Raw genomic sequence first — 25,398 nt, forward strand, 5'->3', positions numbered from 1 at the left:
TTATTCGGGACAATTATATAAATTTAATTGTAAACTTTGTTGAACGAACGTACATGACTTTTAGAATGCGCACCTACGCATGTTAGATTTCCGCGGAGTTTTGGTGAATGTAAACCAAAAAGATATAATACGAGGATCGAGAAATTGTGCTTCTGAAGGTTATCGAAATGATAGTTTTAAACATATATTATACTGAACGTTCTTGTTTAGCTACAGCTTTAATATTTTGTAGGTCATTTCTTCGCATAATAGAGGTGTGCAGGTCCAAAGGATTTTGATTTTCAAATTATTTCCGTATTAATACAGTATTCCTATATTAAACGATTAAAAAAATGAACATCTATATCGTGTTTTAAAGTGAAAATGGAATTTTTATGATCCGCCTTCAAGTACTAAAAACAAATAAGCAACGTATTGCATTTCACCGTTTCCTTTATCAATTAGATGTTAAGTTATTTAAGTATTAAACAAGCACTTGGCAGTTTCTCTGGCGGATCTAGAAATTTTGATAAGTGGGGGCCCACTGACTGCCTAAGAGGGGGCCTGCTCCAGTCACGCTTCAGTGATTCCCTACATAAGCAATTATTTTTTTCCCAAAAAGGGGAGCGCGGCCCCCTGCCCCCCCCCCCCCCTAAATCCGCCTCTGAGTTTTCGTTTGCAAGACTACAAAATGAACGTATTAATCTATATTGCTGTAGAATAAGGGCGTTAAAATTGTAAAATAATTTGGAAATATCCTGAGAATATTACTGAATCATTTATGAACAAATTACATTTTCAGTTCTTGCGAATTCCAGCACAAAGTGATCTGTGGCACCGTTAAAGTCCACAATTCCTCTAAAGTCCACAACACCGCTAAAGTCCACAACACCGCCAAAGTCCACAACAATTTTCCGCTAAATTCCACAACGCCGCTAAAGTCCACAAAATTTCCGCTAAAGTCCTCAAAATGACCTCCGCTTGAGTCCACAAGAAAACGCCGTTAAAGTCCACAATAACAAGTTCCGCTAAAGTCCACAAAAAAGCACCGTTAAAGTCCAAACATTTTTTTTTATTATCAAAAGATCAATTCGCTGGTTTTATACTCCCAATAGTATATATGTCTAATAAAAAGCATGAACCCTTGTTTTTTCTCAAAGTATTTCTTACGAAAGCGTATTAGGGACATAGTAAACATTAAATTTGTAATGAAATATTTTTCAAAGTCGAAATTTTGACTTAATCTCGAATTTTTTACCTTCTCAAATTTTTGAATTACGACTACCGGTAAGTAAAAATTCAAAATTTTGATTATTTTTAAAACTCGAAATTTCGACTTTTCTCAAACGCAAAATTTCACCTTTTCTCAAACTCAAAATTTCGACTTTACTTCAAACTAAAAAAATTACTTAAAGAAAGTCCAAATTGTGACTTTTCTTATGATGCGTTCACACGTAATTCGCTTTACTGTCCGAACGTTGTTAACTTTTAATTCGTATCAACAAAAACGGATGTATAAGGCGAATTGGTAAGTGCGAATTAGACAATTCAAATCAATTCGAATTAAAAAGGAAGAGTGTGTGAACACGATTAGCGAATTCGATTGGCCTTCGGTTCGAATCAAATGTACGTGTGGACAACATATCGACTTTTTTAAAACAAAAACAAAAAACTTTTAAAACTGAAAATTTCGTCGTTTCCTCACTATTTAAACAAAGGCTGTTAGTAATCAAACAAAGCTACTAGTATTACAATTTTAGGAGGAGAAGACATGGACGCAAATTAAAAAGCAACCGAGGATCCAGACATTTTGGCAATTTATTTTCAGAAATACGTTTGGTTCTAAAAATATGATAAGGATAATATTGAAGATTTTCATTCGGAAAGAACATGCATGTTGACAGATATTTTTAGTTTGAAAAAATTTCAAGATTTAAGAAAGTCAAAGTTTCAAGTTAAAGTAAAAATTTCGAGATTTCAATAGTTAAAATTTCGAGTTAAAGTCGAAATTTACAGATTCGAAATGCCAAAATTTCGACTTTGAAAAAAGAAGTTCACTGCTAATTTCATTTCTACTATATATTAAAAGAAGATATGGTAATTATTGCCTATGAGACGGCCTTATTATGTCCCTTATGTGGGTCCTTAAACTAACGGCCTTACTATGTCCCTTATGCGGGGTTCACACATTGCCGATTATTGCTCCCGTTTGAGACCAAACAGCGATACGACACGAAAAGTGAAAAAGTCGGATTACTATCCTCAATTATCTCGAATGTTCTATAATTATCTGAACAAAGTCGTATAAGTTCGTAACAGATTCCTACGGGTCGGGAAGAGTCCGAAAGTTCGGCGAAGCACCCCGACAATTATGTACGTCACGTAACATTCGGGGAAACTCAGCCGATTTTGTGTAGTCGGATTATAGTCGTGCTTGTGTCATGACAGATTATGCTGTATCGGATCAAAATCCTAACAATGTTTTGTGTATTCTTTACGGTATCCTGTGGAACGGGAATGATCTGGAGAAATTTTTCATTGCTGTTTTTCTGCCGATTGGGTCCAGATTGCATCAAGATCTCGTTATTAATTCTTAATTCGTCAATGATACCCACGTCAGAGTCCCGACAATTACAGAATACAATACGAATGAGACCAGACAAAGCCGTTTGCAATGCGATCGAGCGGACCATTATAGGATAACGTTCCGACAGTACCTGGTCATCACGAGTATGCCGACAGTTTTCAAACGGATAACTTCCGTCAGCATTGGTTCACTGTCTTGTCACTATCTGATGGCTGATGGATTGCATTCGGTAGAATCGGGACGCAGTCGTGACAGACTCGGTCGAATGTTACCTGGCGAAAGATAAAAGGAAGGACGGCAGTAAATTAAAAGATACAAATGAGATTAAGCTGGGATCACACATTCATGATTTTTACTACCGTCCTCGACAGGACCATTCCCGATTAAAATTTATCAGAAGTCTGATCAAGATCCCGTGAATCGTGGATAGAAATTCAAACTTAAATCAAAATTTGTAAAAAAAAATAATTTGATCACGACAACGATCAGATAGTGTTCAGGAAGCGACGATATTCAACCGTTTCTAAGCGAATTAGTACCGATAATCCCGTTCTGAAGCCGCTTCTAACCCGATTTGTATTTTTCGCCAGGTAAAATTCGACCGAGTATGACTTCGTCCCAACTCTACCGAACATAATCCGACAGAGATCAGACAGTGAGCAGACAGTGAACCGACACTGACGGAAGATATCCGTTAGAAAACTGTCGGCATATTCGGGATGATCAGGTACTGACGGAACGTAATCCTATCACGGTCCGCTCTATCGCATTGCAAACGGTTTTGTCTGGTCTCAGTCGTATTGTATTCTGTAATTATCGGGACTCTGACGTGGGTATCATTGATTAATTTTCGTATTAATAACGGGATTGTTTCGAAACGGTTTCGGCAAAAAACGGTTCGCAATCGACAAGATCTGGATGCAATCTGGACTCAATCGGCAGAAAACAACTATGAAAAATTACTCCAGATCATTCCCGTTCCACAAGACACCGTCCAGAATACACAAGACATTGTTCGGAACTCGATCCGATACAGCAGAATCTGTCACGACATAGCCACGATTGTAATCCGACTAGACAAAATCGGCTGAGTTGTCCCGAATGTTACGGGATGCACCTAACTGTCGGGGTGCTTTGCCGAACTATTCGGACCCTTCCCGACCCGTAAGAATCTGTTACGAACTAAACCGACTGTGTTCAGACAATGATAGGACATTCCAGATAATTGAGGATACTAATCCGACTTTTTCACTTTTCGTGTCGTATTGCTGTCTGATCTCAAACGGGAGCATTAATCGGCAATGTGTGAACCCCGCATTAGAAGCGGATTGAGAACGGGATTATAGCGGGATACATTCGCTTGAAAATGGTTGAATATCGAAGCTTCCTGAACAATATCTGACTGTTGTCGTGATTAAATTATTTGTTTTACAAATTTTAATTAAGGTTTAAATTTCCATGCACGATTCACAAGATCTAGATCAGACTTTTGACAAATTTTAATCGGGAATGGTCCTGTCAAACTGAGACGGCAGTAAAAACGTGAATGTGTGACCCCAGCTTAAGCTTTAAGCCCCAGTCCCACTAGACCACGATTGCAACACGCTCACCTCGATCTAAAAAAAAATCAGAACGTGGTGAGGTCGCGGTATGAGCATGATTAATATCACACTACGATCTGTGACAAAATTGCAAATTTTGATGATCGTAGTACGATCGTGTAGATCGCAGTAAGGTCGTATCACGGTCGTGGTGTGGTCTTCAAGATCGTGATGAGCGTGGCTAACTTTGAACATAGTATTATTGGTAATTTTTTTTTTTATCAAAATCACTCACGTGTACGTTATAATGTCATTTTTTTAGTTTGAAGTAAAGTCGAAATTTTGAGTTTGAGAAAAGGTGAAATTTTGCGTTTGAGAAAAGTCGAAATTTCGAGTTTTAAAAAAAATCAAAATTTTGAAATTTTACTTAGTCGTAATTAAAAAATTTGAGAAGGTCAAAATTTCGAGATTAAGGCAAAATTTCGACTTTGAAAAATATTTCATTACAAATTTTATGTTTACTATGTCCCTAATACGCTTTCGTAAGAAATACTTTGAAAAAACAAGGGTTCATGCTTTTTATTAGACATATATACTATTGGGAGTATAAAACCAGCGAATTGATCTTTTGATAATAAAAAAAAAAAAAAATGGACTTTAACGGTACTTTTTTGTGGACTTTAGCGGAGGTCATTTTGTGGACTTTAGCGGAAATTTTGTGGACTTTAGCGGCGTTGTGGACTTCAGCGGGAAATTGTTGTGGACATTAGCGGTGTTGTGGATTTTAGAGGAATTGTGGACTTTAACGGTGCCACAGTGCTCATACAAATGAGAACTGTATAGATATACGACTCCAGTAAGTCTATGTTCCGATAGAATTAGGAGACAAAGAATATCAATTATGTCACTGGTGATGTTTTCTTGCTCTTCGCAATTAAACCAGGGATGAATACACATGTACAGGCTTGGTAAAATAATACGTGATATTTGGAAGTTTATTCAAAGTTTTAAATAAAAACAAAAGCAAAAAAATATTTTTTGCAAAAAATATTCATGTTTTTAGGCAGATATAAGGTTTAACAAACCCAACACTATGTTTATTATTTTAGATGAGTTATGACCTCGGAAACTATGCCAGTTTTCGTGCTAAAATTTGTGAGTCCACCTATCAAAAGTAATTAATTTTACGTATTATTATAAAGTGATCCTTTGTTTGTTTTTCCTATAACACAACCGATATAGCTACAGATACTACTATTCTCCTATCTGTTTTACTGTTTCGTGTGTGCTTCTTGTTCTTCCAATTTGATTGAAATTCAAGTTGGAAAGGTGAAACAACCTGTACTATTAAACTCATGCAGATGTTCCTAAATTGTCTGTGGAATTTGGTGTTAATTCAAGGTTTATGTCTTCAAAATAGCCCCCAAAACAACGACTATAGCAATGAAATACAACATTTGAGATAGATACAATATTAAGTTCAGACAACAATGGGGAAGTTCAGTTGTAGAGTTGGCATATTTAAGTATTAAATCAAAACATATTGATTTTGACAGCATGTCTGCATAGTAAGTATTTATAGATAACTCTGTATTGACTGTTTACAAATTATTATTTTTTTTCGAAAAAGTTAGGATTGTCTTTCTCAGGAATAGATTACCTAATCTCAGTTAGGTGAAACTTTTCGGAATAGTGGATCTGCGCTACAACTCTATGTAAAGCCCACGAGAAAGGCAGCTCGTACTAACAAAGGCTTTATAAGTACATATCCTAGTTAGTTGATTGGTCTATGTAAGGAGGTTAAATGACCGCCGAGGTTTTTGTATCCCAGTGCTGTAGGAGTTTTTAAGATATCACAGAAGCATGCATATACTAGTAAGTTCAAATCGAGGAGTAAAGGACAAAAATTTTCTCATTTGCAAACCTTGGTGCATACGAGTTTGGGCTTACTTTCAGAGCAAGTGTTTAATTTACATATATATATATAACATATTTTCCAGTTGTGGCCTATTTACGCATCCATTGCTTTTAAATGTTAAGGTATTAGCGTTGATGAAGGTAGCCCCAGAAAAATACCATGAAGTGTATTTCATCCATTATTTATTTGTACTACGATATCTTACCATGTAGATTGAAATTTCGGAATTGTTATTTCATTTACTAGCACTGAATTGATACTGCTGCTGAAGGAATGTTAGTCAAACAGGGTAACTCAGTGTATAGCTCAGTGGATGGAGTTCGATACTGATTCGTTAAAACATATACTTTTAAACAAATGAAACAAATGATTTAGAAACCATAGTTCCAACTACTTCAAGAAAATTTAACCATTATATATTGAATTATTCTGATTATGTCCTGTTGGTAAAATAGCTCCTGAGGTTGCATTCAATTTTACCATTGATGAATTTGGCTCGACTTCTTTTTAAGGTAACTTTTTCATTCATAAGTCTGATAAAGTCGGACAAGAAAGGACATTTTATGAATGGAATTGCCAAAATCGGCTTGTCCTTAATAGTATTATGTTATTGTTTTGTTGAGAAGGAAACTTGAGTGGGAGGCAGAACGTCCTAATGATTCTATAAAGAACACTTGATGTAAATTAATTTTACACTACTATTGGCAATCTTGTAAATTAAGACAACAAGTTTATATCTTTATTCGCTAAATTTAACGTTTTCCACATCGACAAAGAGACATTTTGCTTATTAAATCACAATTTCTTACTACGCACAGAACATTTTATTGTTAAAAGTACATACAATTAGCTTTCATTCAATAGAGAAATAATTTTAGTTTAATATAACTAAATACATTTTTCTGACTAAACTGAATATCATATTTGACTGAGTAGGTACTTCTAATTTCTCATTTTGTCAACGGTTTTGCGTTTTCTTTATAGTTAAATAGAATACATAATAAACTATAGGTACAGTATCTGTGTCATTTGGAGACTTCCTACAGTAAAAGTAGAAGAATGATGAAACTTTATAGGCTTTAAGTTTTTATCTCTATCAATCGACTGTGCTTTCGTCCTCATCCGAGTGGCGGGGGCAAAGTAGCTATTCTGAAGATTTAGGCAGAGAGATAACGGTCTCACCAAAGTTTAAACCAAGAAAATAAAAATAGAGAATGATGACAGAGAGGCATGATATACAAAAGTATTACATAGTATACCAGTTAAGAGGGTCCCAATATTTCTCTATCCCTACGCATGTATTTCTCATCATTAACTTAGCGACAAAATTAAAGAATATGAAGTCCATCTTTATCTCATGAAAATTACTAACATAGCAACGAATACCCAAGCCCTTGATTAAGGGAACGGACAAAATGTGAAACTTATATGATCCTTGGTTTTTTTTTCATTGACAAGTATGAGAGGGTTCGTGGAATCATATCTAATTGGTTCCTCGAAACCAAGCTTCAGGCGAAGTAACCAGTAACCCCTCCAAGTGGTGGGGAGCCCCCTCTTTTTACGATCAATACATTTGGGGACATTAATACATTTTGGGACATATTGTTTAACACTTTATATACGGGGTTGGTAACTCCCTTTTAAAAATGAATGGATCCGCCTCCCCACATTTATCTCTTGAGTTTACGCTAAAAGTTGACTTTTGTAAATTGACAAGTGGCCAGTGTGAGAATAAACTTTCAAGCCATGATAAATAGCTATTTCTGCATAATTTACAAAACTTAAATTGGTACCATATATCCCAATGATATACAAGGATCTGATAAAAGAAAAGAAAATGTTGAATATTATCAAAATGATATTCTCACGGCTTGTAATCTACACACGCAGAACATTTGCTTCTGCAATGAAAACCGTGAGAGGATTTTCCGGTTGTGCTTGAGTGGAGCAATTGTCACCGCCTTAAAGGGTATAGACATTTCTAAATCGCAATTTTCTTATTCAACTGATCAAAATATTGAAAATCGGAGAATGCTATGCTGTGGTGAATACTTGAACAAAGAGATACATGTATCATTTACTGATGAACGTGGAGTTGAACTCCTACAAAATTAGTTGCCGCACGAGATTTTGCCTAAAAAAGTGACATTTAAATTTTGAAATGGTTCTAATTACAGACCATAAAGTTCAAATTTACTTTTTATTCGGTCAATGGGTATGAATGTCGATTTGGGCGGCGTGTACGCTGTCCGGTGTTGATCGACATCTTAATAAATCTAAATACCTCATATTTTATTATGTCATGCGTGAGGGGATCGGTTCTGATTGAGGACATCGTGAATGCGTGAGGGGACGTGAAATCATATTATTATTTCCAAACTATGAGTCTTTGAAAGTTGCCTAAATGTGGTCAGATTGTTCATAAAAAAAAACATTTGTGTGCATAAACAAAATTAATGAAATAGAATTTTGAAATACATTGTGGGAAGATATGTTTTACGAACACTAAAAGGAAAAAATATGTCAACGATTTGTTTCAAGCTACAAATAAAAGTTGAAAATTTCATATCAGCCCAGTAAATATTTTTTACGAAAAGAGTTAACTCCCCTTATATTGCGTATTTAAAAAAAAAACGGATTGCTAAAACACAAATTCTGATATTTGTTTGAATATTTTGATTTATACAATACATCACAAAGTTTTCTGTATTTGAATAAACAGTCTAACCAATAAATTGCAAATGTGTCTCCAATAAAGGCAACAGTAGTAAACCGCTGTTCGAAATTCGTAAATTGATTATGAAAACTTGACAAATTCGGACTACAAACTAAAACTGAGGAAAACACATCAAATATAAGAGGAAAACTACGACACAACAGAAACACAAGTTAATATAAAACTTTAACACACACACATGACACAGGACGTTTTTAGAAAAAAAATGGTGGGATGAACCCGGTTTTGTGACATGCCAAACCTCCCGCTTCTATGGTAATGGTAAATATATCATTTACAGACAACATTACATGACAGGACTACAATACAAATAAATGAGAGAACATATAGAACAGAGAAACACGCCAATTATAGCTAACAAAAGGTACCAGGTTAAAAAAAACGTATACGCCAGACGAGTCTTCCGTCCACACAAGGCTTTCCAGTGACGCTCATATGCAAAAAATTCAAAAGCCAAGACATGTACATTGAGGAACAAAAGTTCCAAAAAGTTGTGCCTAATACGGCTACGGTTTCTGCCTGGAATAAGAACATCTTTGTTATTTCGAATAATTCATAATTTTGCAACCAGTGAAGTTTTATAAAATGACTATATAATAGATATACATGATAAAATCGAAGTGGTGACTATAACTACACAATAAAAATGGATACATAAAACAACCTAAACCAGCACATAAAAATTCACAGCCGAGTTATTTATACCATCAACGCACATGTGAAGTCACATGAATTTCTTAAACAACATTCCATAAATATGATTGACAAAACTCAGGATTAGATTTGCAATACTGATATAACAATGAAAATTAATACATAAATTAATATCAAATTGTGGTAGTCTATACCCATTATTTGCACATATCCACGAATTTGGAGACATATTTGAAATTCATTGGTTAGACTTTTTTTCATTTTGTTTATTTTCTTTGGTTACATCTTCTGACATCAGACTCGGACTTCTCTTGAACTGAATTTTAATGTGCGTATTGTTATGCGTTTACTTTTCTACATTGGTTAGAGGTATAGGGGGAGGGTTGAGATCTCACAAACATTGTTTAACCCCGCCGCATTTTTGCGCCTGTCCCAAGTCAGGAGCCTCTGGCCTTTGTTAGTCTTGTATAATTTTAATTTTAGTTTCTTGTGTACAATTTGGAAATTAGTATGGCGTTCATTATCACTGAACTAGTATATACTTGATTAGGGGCCAGCTGAAGGACGCCTCCGGGTGCGTGAATTTCTCGCTACATTGAATACCTGTTGGTGACCTTCTGCTGTTGTTTTTTTATTTGGTCGGGTTGTTGTCTCTTTGACACATTCCCCATTTCCATTCTCAATTTTATTTTATTCATAAAAAAAAACTTGGTGATTTATTGTTATTTCAAAATTCTATCTCATATTTTTTATTTATGCACACAAAGGAGTAGGTCCAGTAAGACTCCTTTTTGGCCCCAAAATATAGCAGTTTTACAAAATTGTTAAAATATAAACTTATAGTTATTTATTGGATAAAAGAATGCTTCTGCTACATAAATATGGGCTGTTTTTGACAATACAATGCACATGTATCGGGTAGTAGCACCATTAAGTCATGTTAAATTACTGAAATCTCCACAATTCTAGCATTTTAGTTAAATTTTTGACAGTTGCCGTGTAAAACGAAAGTGGCTGCATTCGTTTTTATCCTTAATATTGAAATGTAAGTTGTATTTGATGATAATACATAACATATATAAAGGTTGTGGATGAACACGGATGGGGGGGCACTTTCATTTTTCACCAAAAAAACCATCTGAAAAGTGACATTTTTCGGCATATTTGGTAGTTTTTCATATTTGAGCTTGAATCGGATCGTTTCCTATGACTAAATCAGTTAAAATTTTTCACATAAACTAATTGAATCAAATGAAATGGACACTTAAAAGTGTTTAAAAAGTGACCAAAATCGGTCCTTACCGATCCTACTCCTTTGTTTTTTCATAAACAATCTAACCATATCAAGGCAACTTTCAACGACTGATATCTTATATGTAAAGACATAATTCCCCTCGCGCATTCACGATATCCCCAATCAGAACCGATCCCTTCACACATGAAAAAATGAAAATATGAGGTTTTTATATTTATTAAGATATCTATCAAAATCGGACAGCGTCCGCGCCGCCCAAAACGACATTCATACCCATTAACCGAATAAAAAGTAAATTTGAACTTGTAGGTCTGTTAATAGAACCTGAGACTACTATAACACAAAAAAAGATACATGTATATGCTATTGCTTAGAGTTAATTTTTGGTGCTGCTTTTTATTATTTATTGCATGCTGTATGCCTTGCTTTATTTGTTATTGCATATGTTTTATATTCCGTGAAAAGCTCATTAGAGCTAATTTTTGTACTGTTTGTCAATATGCCGAATCCAAGGCCTGACACTTTTACTTACTTACTTACCATTACAGTACAGTCAGTCATCATGGTAATGTATGATTTATGGATGTTTTTTTGAAAGTTTACTCTATTAAAGATGGACCTGTCATGATCAGGCTAAGATCGACTAAAGATTACTTTGATCTGTAACTGTTAAGATACAGTTTGCAGAAGTTCTTAATCAACAAAGTATCTTATTGTGGTGCTCCTCTTGGAAGGAGGATTATACAAAGTATACATTAGAAATTCGTTTCTTTCCCTACCCTAAAAATGTCCCAATCAAAAACACGAGAAAGTTGCAGTTAAGATGTTCATTACCTTAAGGATAGCAATTTGTCGTAGTTATTGTACCAGAGCGGCAAAGCAGAACATCACAAAGAAAGACAGTAGAGTAAACAATTGCATAAACATTAATTTCGTATAATTCATATCACTTTAACAATGTTTAAGTTCATTATAACAAATGAAATGGACAAAAATGTCAGTGTTTAGACCTCAAAAACTACTCTGAGTACAGACTAACCTTTCTAGTTGCAAAAGTTTTTAAGGCCTGGTATCCACTGACCACAAGATATGTGAAGGGAAAGAATGTGCTAATTTTCCTGTCAATATAATACTAGTCTTGCCAAAATGATGTAATTTCCTACCATAGTCTATAATTGGTCATCATGTTGGTTTTGTTCGGAATTTGTTATTGTACTTATCACATAGGAAACTCTCTTCACAATCATATTCTAGAAACTGTTACATCTGCTAAGTACTTAGGCATCACATTACAATCAAACCTTACATTTTTTAAATGGGACAAACACATAGATGAAAATATCTTGAAAGCCAACAAAACTCTCAGCTTCTTTCCGAAGAAACCTGAAAACATCAAGAGCCAGGCATACCAAGCACTTTTCCGTTCCAAACTCGAATACTCTTGTTCAGGTACTTGCTTGGGACCCCGCACTTCAGAATCTATCTCAAAGATAGAGATGGTCCAAAGGCGAGCTGCTAGGTATGCCTGCAACAGGTATCATAATACTAGTAGTGTATAAAACATGCTGAACACACTAAACTAGCCTATTTTAACACAACACAGACTGCGTGCACGCCTGGTTATGATGTACAAGATCACACATCATCTTGTTGCTATACCATCTAGCACAATTCTCATTGCATCAGATTCAAGAACATTAAGAACCAGAAAACATCATTCTCACACTTTCAGACACATTTATACATCAAAAGACTCGTGCAGATTTTCATTTTTCCCATACACAACTACTCAATGGAATCTTTTAACAACCTCAGTAGTAAATACACAGACAGTCGACTCTTTCAGAGATCAATTTACATATGCTGTACTCTTCACTATTATTTTTTAAAAAAATCATCTCCTGTACATATATTTGTAGTTTTAATCAGTACATCTGTTCTTTGCACTGTTTTGTAAATAATTAAAATATTAACTTAATTTAAATAATTAGGCCGTGTATGCACCAGTTATTAATCATCTTTATTCAGATGGAAAACTGGAAAACTTAAAGAAAAAAAAAAGTTAAAAAAATATGCATTGACATCACTAGGTTAATATACCTGGGCGTACAAAATTTATGCTGAATATTCTACTCTTCTAAATAAAATAAAAATATTTCTAATGGTATGTTTTCATTGATATTCTAAAGTATTGTTCAAAAATACAAATTTCTAAAAGTAATGGCTATTTCATACCTGTCTTTCTCAAAAAAGCTCTATATATTTGAAAAAACATATTTGTTTAAGTTTATAGAGATAAAATGATTTATATACCCAACGACTTTAATGCCATTATTTTGCTAAATTAGTGACAAAGACACTATAAATCCTTAAGATTTATAATCAAGTGAATAACTGAAATAAGTTATTAGAAAAAAGTACTGTGCATACATGATATCTTACAATGTTAAAAATATTTTGTAGGAATTCAAGAAAAGATTTTTTGATACATTGAGATTATATGTAAAAGGTGGTTCAGGTGGTCAAGGATATTCCAAATATGGTGGTGTAGGTGGGAAAGGAGGTGATGTAACACTACGCTGTGTAGGTGCTAGTTCACATCTGGCAAAAGTAAAAGACCAATATCCTGAGAAGAGGTGTATAGCACAGACGGGTAAAAACAGCGGGTAAAATGTTATAACATAAGACATGTCAGAGAAGAACAAGTATATTTTTTTTATTGACTATAATTTCTGTTTAAAAAAGACAGTATAATGTAGATACCAAAGTGACGATTAAAGAAATTACAAGTTAACTTGCGAAAAACAACAATAACATTACAATGAACAAAAAAATAAAAAGAAGAAAATGCATCAACAGCCTATAAAATAATACAGAGAAATTTAAGGACTGGTAAAAATAAAAACATATTTTTCAATGAATAAAAGTTGGTAGGTAAAAAAATGAATCCAAAATCCTTTTTCTATGCTGTTGGGTAAATTCCTGTCTGAGAAGCATTCATAATATTTGTAACAATTTACCTCCAATTTTTTTTTTTCTGAATTAAAGCATCAAAGCATTTGTTTATACATGTAGTAACCTCAAGGCTCCTTCCTAACACGAAAAGATCCTATAAAAACATGGTGCAGCTTTGTAGATTAAATGAATAATTAAAGGATATAATCTTGTCATAAATCCAACCATTGAACTTGATGGAGATTTTAGTATAATGTAAAATTGAGAATGGAAATGGGGAATGTGTCAAAGAGACAACAACCCGACCAAATAAAAAAACACAACAGCAGAAGGTCATTTATTTAACTTATTTAACAATAGCAATGGTACAACAAGAAAGTTATGATAAATTGACTGGATGAATAACACTATATACTGTACTCTAGAAATTATTTGTTGTGTGGGGGGGGGGGGAAGAGACAAGCAGCCTGAAAGTAAGGAATAAATCACCATTTTTTTATGGTTTTAGAAATTGGAGACATTTATTTAAAGTCAAAATAGACTAAAACCCAATTGTATTATAATAGGCTGGTTGATGCATGAGATATCTTAAAACTGCCTTCAAGAACCAATGCATACTCACCACATCTAGAATTTGGAACATATTCAGTGGTAGTTATATCTCAATTTTAAAACCCTTAAAGCAATATGGTGTTGATTGCAGATCTTTGACAGTCTCTGTAAAATTTATTCAAAGCATTTGGTGACTTGTGCAAACCTGCCGACTGTCACCGTTTAAAGGAGATTTTACCCATGAGAGTTATTGACAAACAAATACTGTAAATTCAGAAATTAATGCAAGGTTTTTATTATTGCGAAAAATGCGACTGAGTTGTAAACGCAATAATTTAAATTCGCATTTTGAAATATTGTATATGAATTTAACAGGATATTTCTCAAAATCGTAAAAATTAAAATCGCATTCAAGTCTAAAATGACAAAATCGCAATAATAAATGCACGCAATAATTTCTGAATTAACAGTACATCTTTTGAAATTCTTTGTCACATTAACTGAACACCTCAAAACAGGCATTCAAATGAAATAGTAGGTAGTGGATTATAAACATTTACATGTATGACAATAAAAGAGGAGCATTAGATCCTCTTGCAATTAAAATTCCCACATTGAGATTTTAAAAAGTTAGCAGGTATACTTGTAGTATTTTCTTTTTGGGGGGTTGCTGACTAATATACATCATGCATGATATATGTATTCCCTTATCTTCTGTTCATATGAAATTCTTGTTATAATCTATTATGTTGCAAAATTTCTTTTGTCATATTTTTTTTATGTATATTTTTATTTTCAGTAAACGCCATTTGTTAGGAGATAATGGTGAAAATCTGACTATAGAAGTGCCTGCAGGGATAATAGTTAGAAGCGATGAAGGAAGAGAGCTAGGTAAATAAACTTTAAAAAAATAATCAGAAGACTGAGTTGAGCATTCACTTAGAAACAAAAAAAACAAAAAAATACTTTGACCTATAATGTATATATAAAAAAGAAGACGTGGTATGATTGCCAATGAGACAACCCTCCAGAAGAGACCAAAATGACACAGACATTAACAAGTATAGGTCACTGTATGGCCTTACTATTGACTTACTAATGGTTTACTCTTATAAATTGTGATTTGGATGGAGAGTTGTCTCATTGGCACATCTTTTTATATCTATGTATATAGTGTCTATTCAATAGTTCATATCAATCGCCAAATTAATATCAAAGGAACGGGAGAAAAATATGAAGAATTTATTTAGTAGAAGTTACATACCTATCAGCCATATCTTTTGATTGATTTTAGGTTCTAAGTGATACTTCAAACTTATGTTCTAAATTCACTCTGTTCAAACGAACATAAAGTATTTATGTGCTAAATCTCTCTAGATTTTTGTAAAGCATACATATCTGAGCACATTCAGATATGTACCTTTATACGATAAAGGCATCATAGAAAACTAAATACATATTTAGGTACTGTTAGGCGCAATGACCATCTCAATTTTAATAAATATAGATCCAGAGATCACAATATTTCTAATATCAAACACCATTAACAGTTCATGTTTTGAATACGGCAACCATGCATCTATGAAAACAAATCCCGGTTTATAAACATCACACAATCAACAATACCGGTAAAATACAGCTATCAAACATCTACAAAATATATACAAAACACATTAATTCTTTACATACAACTTCAATACATTAAAAAACAGATTTCTTAATGAAAATTAAACTTAAATACAAAGGAAACGTACGATAATGGTCACTGCCCAAACCTCGATAGTTAAATCTCGTGCAAACTTTCATTATATACTGACCGCCAAAACCGGTTTATTACTATTGTGAAAACACAATAGAGTAAATTACATACTTCAAAAATCATACGCGAACCGCACATAAATATATATATACTAACCAAAATACACCATTTTTATGTTTACTACTGTTTGCTACAAGTGAAGTCTCTATTTGTGATTATATAAAAAATTTCTTTACAGCTGATTTGAATAAAGAAGGACAAGAGTTTGTAGTTGCTAAGGGTGGCATTGGTGGTCACCCTGGTAACAATTTTCTTGGAAAAGCAGGAGAGCGTAAAAGTATTACACTTGTGCTGAAACTTATAGCTGATATTGGACTTGTAGGGTAACATTCCTTTCAAATTTTTTATTGAATATTTAAGCATTGTATTCCAATACTACTAGTTATACATAGGTTTTAGACATACATCAACACAGGCATCAACAACTATAAGTCACTAAATTTTAACTGTAATTTGGTTAAAAACATTGAAATATTTGAAGGAGAGTTTTTGACTTCATGATAAAGATTTATAGGTAACTGAATTGACATTGTTAATTTTATGTTTCACTGTTGTCATTTAATGTTGAGTAATTGTAAGGTGAGTACCTAACAAATTGCTCAAGAATTATTCCTATAACTACATTTATCATAGTTCAAACAGTTAAGTGTCAAAATGATGTCAAGGTTAATATGGTAGATTCTATATCAGGGCTTCCCAAAAAAAAAAAGTAAGCCAGTTAAAGACTTTTTCTAATTCAGTTTTTAATCTAATTAGACTGTAACAAAAGGCAGTACGTGTATAAGAGTATTACTGAAGTGTATACATCATACTTTATCATTTTAGGAAGCGCTATAAAAAATCCACTACCAATTAATAAACTTTAACCTTGATTATTTCTTTTTAAACTTTTAACAAATAAACAAGACATGTTAGGTTACAGTGTCCTTTCTTATGCTCATATATTGTTAATTTATGTACTGTGGATTCATTTATTTTCGTGGGTATCAATTTTCGTGGATTAAAAAAATCTTGCATGTTCGTTGATATTTAATTTCGTAGTTTTGTGGAGTCTGTATATATGAGCCTATATAAAAGTTTGTATTCATTGAACATTTAATTTCGTGGTTCTGCTGTAACCACGAAATCCACGAAAATTGGTATCCAACAAATAATAATGAATTCACAGTATCAGAAATAAAATTACCCAAGTCATTTGTTTTATCTTTTCAGTTTTCCAAATGCTGGAAAATCCACTTTTTTATCAGCAATTTCAAGAGCCAATCCAAAAGTAGCTAGTTATCCTTGTAAGTAAAAAGTTAATAGCACTTACTATCAGAAAATATTGAAGTCAGCTGGTTACATTAAAAGTGAACATACCAACAAGTTTGTATTTCTTTTCTTTCCTTGTTGATGATCAACTTTTCATTTATTTATTTTTTAGATATAGAAAATTATTTACTCATAATTTTGTATCTAGTCTTAAGTGTGCTGTGAAATTTTAGGAATATTTATATGTATGATTATTAAGAGAAAATCACAAATTACTGCTTCTCAAGTTTTTTACTGTTAGATTGCCCCACAAAAAAAAGGGAGTTGGTATATTAAATAGCAATTTTGTAAAAAAAAAAAACAACATTGCATTGGCACAAGGGAACAATCGCCTTCTCTTTTGAGCCACTCTTTTACCCTGTCAGATGAAGAAAGAGAATTTGCTTTTACCTATGATTCTGTAATAATGTGATCCCACCCAACATGTATTATAAAAAGAGCATTATACCTTGTTATATGGTGTAATGATTTATATATTGATAATAACTTAGGCTATCTTCAGATTTCTACTTCAATTAAATAGCTTGGGTTGTTGGGTCACTGTATTTTTTTTTCATGTGTATTCAACATGTCCTTTCAATCATATAAAATATTTATAGTTTATCAAAAAAACATTATATAAATGAGATATTATATATTTGTTTGACATTAAACATTTAAAGCATTTTGTATTTTTTACAATGATTTTTCTTTCCAGTTACAACATTAAAACCCCAGATTGGTATGATGGTATATAATGATCACAGACAGGTAATGTTATCAAACTTATAAACATAATGTCAATGTTCTTCCATTCTAATCACAGCAATCACTTCAGTCAGTTTTGTATATCAAAATATTTCTGGAATTAGAAACATTCTCGAGTACTCTCAAATCGTATTTTCTTGTTAATTCGACCTGTTGATACTGTTTATAATGCTTTTTTGTCATTTTTTATTTATATGGATCTTGGCTGTATACCAGCTTTGATTATTTGTAATATCTTTAATTTTTCACTTATTCTTACAACATTTGTATAAACTTCAAGATTATAAAAAAACGGTTTTTTTCTAAAGTGAACATTGATTGGTTAAATATTTCTCAGTGTGTTTGAATTTGTTTGATAGCCTTTTGGTCATGACTGTTTGTCTCTAATATTTAATTAACTGTGCATTTGTATTCAGATATCGCAGATCAAATTTATTCATTCTTTGTGTAATCATACGTTTTTTGATTGAGTTAAGTCTGCTAATTGATATTTTATCGTATGTTTTTATATGTTGTGATGTTATGCTATTGTTTCAGAAAAAGGGAGAAGGTTTGGGCCCATTAAAACGTTTAATCCCGCTGCAAATGTTTGCACCTGTCCTAAGTCAGGAATCTGATGTACAGTAGTTGTCGTTTGTCTATGTAATATATACGTGTTTCTCGTTTCTCGTTTTGTTTATATAGATTAGACCGTTGGTTTTCCCGTTTGAATGGTTTTACACTAGTAATTTTGGGGCCCTTTATAGCTTGTTGTTCGGTGTGAGCCAAGGCTCCGTGTTGAAGGCCGTACTTTAACCTATAATGGTTTAATTTTTAAATTGTTATTTGGATGGAGAGTTGTCTCATTGGCACTCACACCACATCTTCCTATATCTAATCACAGCAATCACTTCAGTCAGTTTTGTATATCAAAATATTTCTGGAATTAGAAACAAGGACATTAAGGTCAATGGTATTTGATAAATGGGGAAGTATAATTGTTTAACAGGGATTTGAAACCATACAGCCTTTAACATTGACCAAAGAGGGTACTTGTGCATCCCAATAACAAAAAGACAGAGTACAGAGTACTGGCAGTTACTGACAGCTAGTTCAAAACCTATAACAACTAATTAAAAAATCATGCATAAATTAGATTATGTTCATTAAATCCGAAATGTTAATATCGACATGGGCATGGAGAAAGAGTTGTGAATTGAATTTATATAATCTGCCATTTAACCTTATGAATGGTATCATTACTTACTTGCTTTGCAGCCGCTAGGAATTTTGAGATCTAAAAATTAAGCAGATGCATCAGAGTATAATTTAAAAATGCCTTAATGGTTGATAAATTTACAAGTAATTAAAAACAAAACAATTCTAATTTTCAGTATTTATATTTTCTTCTAGATAACAGTTGCAGATTTACCTGGCCTTATTGAGGGTGCCCATGTAAATTATGGACTTGGACATAAGTTTTTACGTCACATAGAAAGAACTAAGTTATTATTATTTATGGTAGATCTTTTTGGGTTCCAGTTAAAACCTCATACTACCCACCACAGAACAGCATTTGAAACGATTATATTACTTAATAAGGTAAGTTGTGTTTTAAATGTATGCCATTACTAGATTGTTTTAAAACACATTTTTATACGACCACAAAAATTGAAAAAATTTTGGTCTTATATTGGTATGACGTTGGCGTCGTCTTCGTACGAAGACATTTGATTTCGCACTATAACTTAAGTATAAGTAAATAGACATCTATAAAATTTAAACACAAGGTTTATGACCATATAAGGAAGGTTGGGATTGATTTTGGGAGTTTTGGTCCGAATAGTTTAGGAATTAGGGGTCAACATAAGGTCCCAAATAAGCATTTTTCTTGGTTTTTGCACAATAACTGTAGTATAAATAGAAATCTACGAAATTTGAACACAAGGTTTATGACCACAAAAGAAAGGTTGGGATTGATTTTGGGAGTTATGGTCCTAATGGTTTAGGAATTTCATCAAAAAATTAATTATTTGGGTTCTTTGATATATGACAAATCTAACCGTGTATTTAGATTCTTAATTTTTGGTCCTGATTTCAAATTGGTTTACATTAAGGTCCAAAATCAAACTTAGTTTTATTTCAACAAAAATTGAATACTTGGGGTTCTTAGTTATGATGAATCTAAACATGTACTTAGATTTTTGAATATGGGCCCAGTTTTCAAGCTTGTCCAAATCAGGGTCCAAAATTAAACTTTGTACTTGGGGTTCTTTATTATGCTGAATCTAACCATGTATTTAGATTTTTAATATTTGGGCCCAGTTATCAAATTGGTCCACATTGAGGTCTAAAGGGTCTAGAATTGCACATAATTTGATTCCATCAAAAATTGAATTCTTGGGGCTCTATGATATGCTGAATCTAACCATGTATTTAGATTTTGGAAATTGGACCATAATAGGTAAATGTCCAATTTAAAATTTTTATCTTTTTAAGTTTAAGTTCTTTAACCACATTAATTCTATGTCAGAAACCTATGTTGTGTCAACTATTTAATCACAATCCAAATTCAGAGCTGTATCAAGCTTAAATGTTGTGTCCATACTTGCCCCAACTTTTCAGGGTTGGACCTCTGCTGTCGTATAAAGCTGTATAATGCGGAGCATCTACTTTAAGTTAAGAGCAATAAACAGGGACAAAAGCAAATCTATGCAATAATAGGTCAAAGGATTTTGTGACTTTACAAAACTGTTAATCTTAAAAGACAAGGAATCATTTGATTTAACTGTAGGTTGTTAGTTTAAACATATTTTATTGTTCCAAAAAGAGACAAATGGATTAGACACAAGTTTTCCAACTTAGTAACGTCTTCTCCATGTAGGTTGTTATCTCTTTTATTTCATTTTTGTAAACTTTCAAGTAATTGTCAAGATGTAAAAGATCAGTTGATTGCATGTGTGTTCAAAATATATTTGATATGATCAGATATTACAAGATATTGTTCTCACAGGTAAATGTTCAATTCCTCAAATCTATTTTCTAATATACTGGTACATGTTTTATTTTTTAAGGAGTTAGAGCTTTATAAAGAGGAGTTGTTGGACAAACCAGCTGTTTTAGCTCTGAATAAGATTGACTGTGATCCAGACGGCAAAGCTGCTGAGGAAGTATTACAGAAACTTAAAAATCTACCAGGTATGTTTAATGGTCAGCATGGTCTGTTACAAATAACTGTTTACTTCCTATAGAGGCTATTCTTAAACTGCTGTGGATCTCAATTGAAGGGTGCATCCATACCTAGGACCAAATAATTGGCACTCTCGTTTAGTATTTTAAATAATATCAGTGAATATTTACCAATATTTTCTTACTTGAATAAAGAACCATGATTTTTGCTAAGCAAGGCGAAAAAAATCAACTGATTGTTTTACATTGTCTTATCAGGGCCTTTTATAGCTGACTTTGCGGTATGGGCTTCACTCATTGGTGAAGGCCCTACGAGGTGGCCTATAGTTGTAAATGTCTGTCATTTTGGTCTCTTGTGGACAGTTGTCTCATTGGCAATCATACCACATTTTCTTTTTTATATTGGATTATCATTAAATTGGTGGTTGTCCATACAGAAATAAGAAGATGTTGTATGACATGTTCATTCATTCACAAACCTGTCTAGACTGAGCCATTCATGTTGTGGCTTATTGATTCATGATATCATGTGGAAAAAATTACCTCTTGTGAAGCCTCCACTGTAAAAAGTTATCTGATACTTTATACATCAATTCAGATAATTAAGATCCAGCACTGGTCTGTAGAAGAAATTTATATTTTACTATTTATCAATATCTCCTTCCTTCTAACAGATAAAACTATATTAAAAAAAATAATCAGATGGTATGATGCAATGAGACAACTATCCAACATTGTCCAAATGAATCAGATTTAACCAATTATAGATCACTCTACATCCTTCAACAATGAGCAAAACCCATACCATATAGTGAGCTATAAGAGGCTTGACTATAACAAAATGTTAATCAATACAAACTAGAAAACAAAAACAATCTGACTTATGAACAATAATAAACTAAAAACAAAAAGGCAAGACAGCATCAAACTGCAAACAATTGAATAACAGGCTTTTTGACTTTTTTAGCTCACCTGGCCCGAAGGGCCAAATGAGCTTTTCTCATCACTTGGCGTCCGTCGTCCGTCGTCCGTCGTCGTCCGTCGTCGTCGTCGTCCGTCGTCGTTAACTTTTACAAAAATCTTCTCCTCTGAAACTACTGGGCCAAATCAAACCAAACTTGGCCACAATCATCATTGGGGTATCTAGTTTAAAAAATGTGTGGCGTGACCCGGTCAACCAACCAAGATGGCCGCCACGGCTAAAAATAGAACATAGGGGTAAAATGCAGTTTTTGGCTTATAACTCAAAAACCAAAGCATTTAGAGCAAATCTGACATGGGGTTAAAATGTTTATCAGGTCAAGATCTATCTGCCCTGAAATTTTCAGATGAATCGGTCAATTGTTTGTTGGGTTGCTGCCCCTGAATTGGTAATTTTGAAGAAATTTTGCTGTTTTTGGTTATTATCTTGAATATTATTATAGTTAGAGATAAACTGTAAACAGCAATAATGTTCAGCAAAGTAAGATCTACAAGTAAGTCAACATGACCAAAATGGTCAGTTGACCAGTTTAGGAGTTATTGCCCTTTATAGTCAATTTTTAACCATTTTTCGTTAATTAAAGTAATCTTTTACAAAAATCTTCTCCTCTGAAACTACTTGGCCAAATTAATCCAAACTTGGCCACAATCATCTTTGGGGTATCTAGTTTAAAAAATGTGTGGCGTGACCTGGTCAACCAACCAAGATGGCCGCCACGGCTAAAAATAGAACAAAGGGGTAAAATGCAGTTTTTGGCTTATAACTCAAAAACCAAAGCATTTTGAGGAAATCTGACATGGGATAAAAATGTTTATCAGGTCAAGATCTATCTGCCCTAAAATTTTCAGATGAATCGGTCAATCGGTTGTTGGGTTGCTGCCCCTGAATTGGTAATTTTGAGGAAATTTTGCTGTTTTTGGTTATTATCTTGAATATTATTATAGATAGAGATAAACTGTAAACAGCAATAATGTTCAGCAAAGTAAGATCTACAAATAAGTCAACATGACCAAAATGGTCAGTTGACCCGTTTAGGAGTTATTGCCCTTTATAGTCAATTTTTAACCATTTTTCGTAAATTAAAGTAATCTTTTACAAAAATCTTCTCCTCTGAAACTACTTGGCCAAATAAATCCAAACTTGGCCACAATCATCTTTGGGGTATCTAGTTTAAAAAATGTGTGGCGTGACCTGGTCAACCAACCAAGATGGTTGCCACCGCTAAAAATAGAACATAGGGGTAAAATGCAGTTTTTGGCTTATAACTCAAAAACCAAAGCATTTTGAGGAAATCTGACATGGGGATAAAAATGTTTATCAGGTCAAGTACTATCTGCCCTGAAATTTTCAGATGAATCGGTCAATCGGTTGTTGGGTTGCTGCCCCTGAATTGGTAATTTTGAGGAAATTTTGCTGTTTTTGGTTATTATCTTGAATATTATTATAGATAGAGATAAATTGTAAACAGCAATAATGTTCAGCAAAGTAAGATCTACAAATAAGTCAACATGACCAAAATGGTCAGTTGACCCCTTTAGGAGTTATTGCCCTTTATAGTCAATCACCATTTTTCATAAATCTAAGTAATCTTTTACAAAATCTCCACTGAAACTACTAGGCCACAATCATCTTTGGGGTATCTAGTTTGAAAAATGTGTCCGATGACCTGGCCATTCAACCAAGATGGCCGCCACGGCTAAAAATAGAACATAGGGGTAAAATGCAGTTTTTTGCTTATAACTATGAAACCAAAGCATCTAGAGCAAATCTGACAAGAAGTTAAATTGTTAATCAAGTCAATATCTATCTGCCCTGAATTTTTCAGATGAATTGGACAACTGGTTGTTGGGTTGCTGCCCTCCAATTGGTAATTTTTAAAGAAATTTTGCCGTTTTTGGTTATCTTGAATACTATTATAGATAGCGATAAACTGTAAACAGCAATAATGTTCAGCAAAGTAAGATCTACAAATAAGTCAACATGACCTAAATGGTCAATTGACCCCTTAAGGAGTTATTGTCCTTTATAGTCAATTTTTAACAATTTTCATTAATTTGGTAAATTTATGTAAATTTTTACCAAATATAGTTCTCTGTTACTAATGGGCAAAGTTCATGATAGATATAATTGTAAGAAGCAAAATCGTTCAGTAAAGTAAGAACTTCAAACACATCACCATCACCAAAATACAATTTTGTCATGAATCCATTTGTGTCCTTTGTTTAATATGCACATAGACCAAGGTGAGCGACACAGGCTCTTTAGAGCCTCTAGTTTGTCTTTGATATTTATTTAAATTTGATGTAAGAAATTATAAAGAAAGTGTTGATATACCAAATTGTTTTTGTACATTTTCAGATTCATTATCAGAGATTCCAGAGGAATTACGACCACAAAGACTTGTTAAATTTGATGAAATATTTGTGATATCTGCCAAAGACCAAAAGGGGACTGACAATATGAAATTAAAATTACGTCAATTACTAGATGTGTATGCCGATCAAAGTAACACAGAGTTAAGGCTTCAAATGAAAGAGACAGCTCATATAATTGAAAAATCTAAAGAACATAGTAAATGGAAACTTGTGTAGATTCAAATGAAATTGTTTGTTTTAAAATAGTGCTTTGAATTATTTTCTTTTGAATTTTTTGCTTTTGAGCAGTGTGAGACATTGTCCAGTAAACTCTACACATCAACATTTATATTGAAACACCTATGATTTTGTTCTTAAATACTGGGTTTTAATTCTTACCATACTCTTCGTTTGATGGTAAGTAAAACCAGACCTTCCAGTGGGTGATATCTGAATACATCCACAACCAGTTGGAAGTGGTTAAGAGCTTGCACTACATTTGCATTTGTCCATCATTTAAATTTTGAGTCCTCAAAGCTCTTCAACTTTTTAAAAAACTTAATTTTGGCTTTTTAACTATTTTGATTCCAGCATTATTGATGAGTCTTTTGTAGACAAAACATAAGTTTGGCGTACACATTTTTTAGACTTTATCTATTATGAGTATATTGACTTGGTTCAATAAACCTCTTATTCATCTGGCCAAGTATTATCCCTTTCCTATAGTATCTTACGGGGTGGATTGAATCGACCATTGTGAGCTTTTCTTATTTCGTTTGCATGTAATCTCCTATGTGAGCATAATATAGATTATTCTCATCGAAACAGATGGCTAAATT

General features: G+C 33.2%; 1 protein-coding gene across 1 annotated transcript; it reads left to right on the forward strand.

Moving 5' to 3' along the window:
- The first annotated feature begins 11,457 nt into the window (after positions 1-11,457).
- Positions 11,458-24,823, forward strand: LOC134725407 (GTP-binding protein 10-like). The gene is made up of 9 exons (XM_063589210.1): positions 11,458-11,578; positions 13,135-13,337; positions 14,978-15,069; positions 16,176-16,320; positions 17,210-17,283; positions 18,006-18,058; positions 19,448-19,636; positions 21,109-21,232; positions 24,564-24,823. The coding sequence occupies exons 1-9, from the start codon at positions 11,495-11,497 to the stop codon at positions 24,794-24,796; spliced, it is 1,197 nt and encodes a 398-aa protein (XP_063445280.1). The 5' UTR covers positions 11,458-11,494; the 3' UTR covers positions 24,797-24,823.
- Positions 24,824-25,398: the final 575 nt, after the last annotated feature.

This window comes from Mytilus trossulus, chromosome 7, assembly GCF_036588685.1.
Source record: "Mytilus trossulus isolate FHL-02 chromosome 7, PNRI_Mtr1.1.1.hap1, whole genome shotgun sequence".
Taxonomy (NCBI): domain Eukaryota; kingdom Metazoa; phylum Mollusca; class Bivalvia; order Mytilida; family Mytilidae; genus Mytilus; species Mytilus trossulus.